The 2,450-nt window shown below is 62.7% G+C and overlaps 1 protein-coding gene across 1 annotated transcript in view; it reads left to right on the forward strand.

Moving 5' to 3' along the window:
- Nucleotides 1-172: 172 nt before the first annotated feature.
- EMH_0076150 (uncharacterized protein) overlaps nucleotides 173-2,450 on the forward strand; it is a gene marked incomplete at both ends in the record, with an annotated part of 2,384 nt that continues 106 nt past the window's right edge. The window contains 2 exons of the mRNA XM_013499693.1: nucleotides 173-281; nucleotides 353-2,448. Coding sequence (XP_013355147.1) covers nucleotides 173-281; nucleotides 353-2,448 — 2,205 coding nt within the window. The remainder of the gene's footprint in view (nucleotides 282-352; nucleotides 2,449-2,450) is intronic.

Here is a 2,450-nt window from a genome sequence, read left to right on the forward strand (position 1 = left end):
GGGAGGAGACGATCCCCAGACAGCCCCAGGCCTCGCTATCCCTCCCCACAACCACGATCCCCACACAGACGATCCCCACACAGACGATCCCCACAGAGACGATCCCCGGGGAGACGATCCCCGGGGAGACGATCCCCGGGGAGACGATCCCCAGACAGCAGCTGGCCTGGCTATGGGGCCCCCCAACAACGATCCCCAGGGAGACGATCCCCGGGGAGACGATCCCCGGGGAGACGATCCCCGGGGAGACAGTGGAGACGATCCCGATCCCAGGAGAGGGTGTGGGGTCGGGGCTCGCCCCACACAGGGGGGGCCCCAGGGGGGGCCCTCTCGCCCCGCTATCGATCCCCAGGGAGACGATCCCCAGGGAGACGTCAGCAGCAGCAGATACACCACCAACAACAGCAACAGCATAAGCAGCAGCAGCAACAAGTGCAGCAACAGCAGCAGCAGCAGCAGCAACAGCAGCAGCAGCAGCAGCAGCAGCGGGAGCAAACATTCTCCTCAGGAACAGCAGCAGCTGTAGCAGCAACAGATGCAGCAACAGCGACACGGGCTGTGCTGAGGCAGAGGGAGGGGGAAGCAGAACAGAACACAGCAGCAGCAGCAGCAGCAACAGCAGCAGCGGCAGCAACAGCAGCAGCAGCAACAGCAGCAGCAGCAGGGGGGTCACTAGCTGCGGCGCCTCCAGGTATTCCACCTCCTCTGCTCCCCGTTGGATCTTTTGGGGGTGCTGCTGCTGCCCCTTCTGATGCTGCAGCAACAGCTGCAGCAGCAGCAGCAGCAGCTGCTGCTGCTGCTGCTGCTGCTGCTGCACCGGCTGCTGCTGAGGGTCCCCGGGCGCCCACTGCAATTGGGTGGCATCCACCGCAGTACATCCCCAAAGGCGAGGCCCCTCAGTTCAGCAGCAGCAGCAGCAGCAGCAGCAGTAGCAGCAGCAGCAGCAGCAGCAGAGACTGGAGCAGCATCAGACAGCAGGACTTCTGGCACCAGGAAAAGCAGCAACGGCAGCAACTGCAGCAACAACAACGGCAGCAGCAGCAACAACAGCAGCAACTGCAGCAACACCAACGGCAGCAGCTGCTGCAACACTCCCCGCAGCAACAACAGCAGCAACACCAGCAACAGCAACAACATCAGCAGCAGCAGCAGCAGCAGCAGCAACAGCAGCGCGAACCCGCACTGTCTAGCAGGGTTAGCTCGCAGGACATCCCTTGCAGCACTAGGCACACTGATGAGGCAGCAGCAGCAGCAGCAGCAGCAGCAGCAGCAGCAGCACAGGGTGGGGCTGTCTGCGGCCTCACAGCAGCTGCAGCGGCAGCAGCAGCATGGCAGCAGTCCTCTGAAGCGCAGGAGCGCCTGCAGCAGCAGCAACAGCAGCAGCAACTGCTGCGACAGCAGCAACAGCCGAAGCAAGAACGGCTGCAGCAACACCTACTCCGGCAACAGCAACAGCAGCAGCAGCAACAGCAGCAGCAGCAGCAGCAGCAACAGCAGCAGCAGCAGCAGCACCAGTCGCAGCAGCAGCGGCAGCAGCAGCGGCATCGGGCACAGCATGAGCATGTGCAGCACCAGCACCAGCATCAGCAGCAACAACAGCAGCGCCAGCAGCAGAAGCAGCAGTACCAGCAGCAGCAGCAGCAGCAGCAGCAGATGCTACAGCAGGCGGCGCAGCACAGAGATGAAGAGCAGCAGGAGGGGGGCAAGAGGGAAGCGATGCGCGCAATGGCTGCAGCAGCAGCTCCAGCTCCTGCTGCTGCTGCTGCTGCTGCTGCCCCTGTATCAGCATCATTGGAAGGAGCAGCAGCAGCAGGGCGCATGCAAGAAGCTGCCAAAGGAGACAGCAATGCAGCAGCAGCAGCAGCAGCAGCAGCAGCAGGAGACAGCGAGGATTCCTTGTCTTTGTGCTGCTTCCATAAGACTCATGGGCCGAGCAGCGAGTCTTCTGCAGCGCCAGCAGCAGCAAAAGCAACAGCAGCAACAGCAGCAGCAACAGCAGCAGCAGCAGCAGCAGCAGCAGGGATGGAAGACAGCAGCAGACAGCGGGAGTTTATCAAGCACATGCTGAGGACCACCAACGTGCGGGCGCAGCTCTCTCTCCCTGGGTGGAGCGACTGGAGCGATGCACTTGAAGAGGAAGCAGCAGCAGCAGCAGCAGCAACAGCAGCAGCAGCAGCAGCAGCAGCAGCAGCAGCAACGCCAGGAGCAGCAGCAGCAACAACGACAGCAGCAGCAGCAGCAGGAGGGACACTTGAGGAGATCCTCCGGCTCTGCACCCAAACGCAGCAACCGGGGCAGCTCCCTATCCCCCCCATCTACCCCGAGGCTGCTGCTGCTGCTGCTGCTGCTGCTGCTGCAGGTGCTGCTGTACAGGCACCAACAGCAGCAGCAGCAGCAGATGCTGCAGCACCTGCTGCTGCTGCTGCAGACGGAGAAGCACTCTCACAAAA

The sequence above is a fragment of the Eimeria mitis genome, genomic scaffold, assembly GCF_000499745.2.
Source record: "Eimeria mitis Houghton genomic scaffold, Emh_scaff4569, whole genome shotgun sequence".
Classification (NCBI taxonomy): Eukaryota; Apicomplexa; class Conoidasida; order Eucoccidiorida; family Eimeriidae; genus Eimeria; species Eimeria mitis.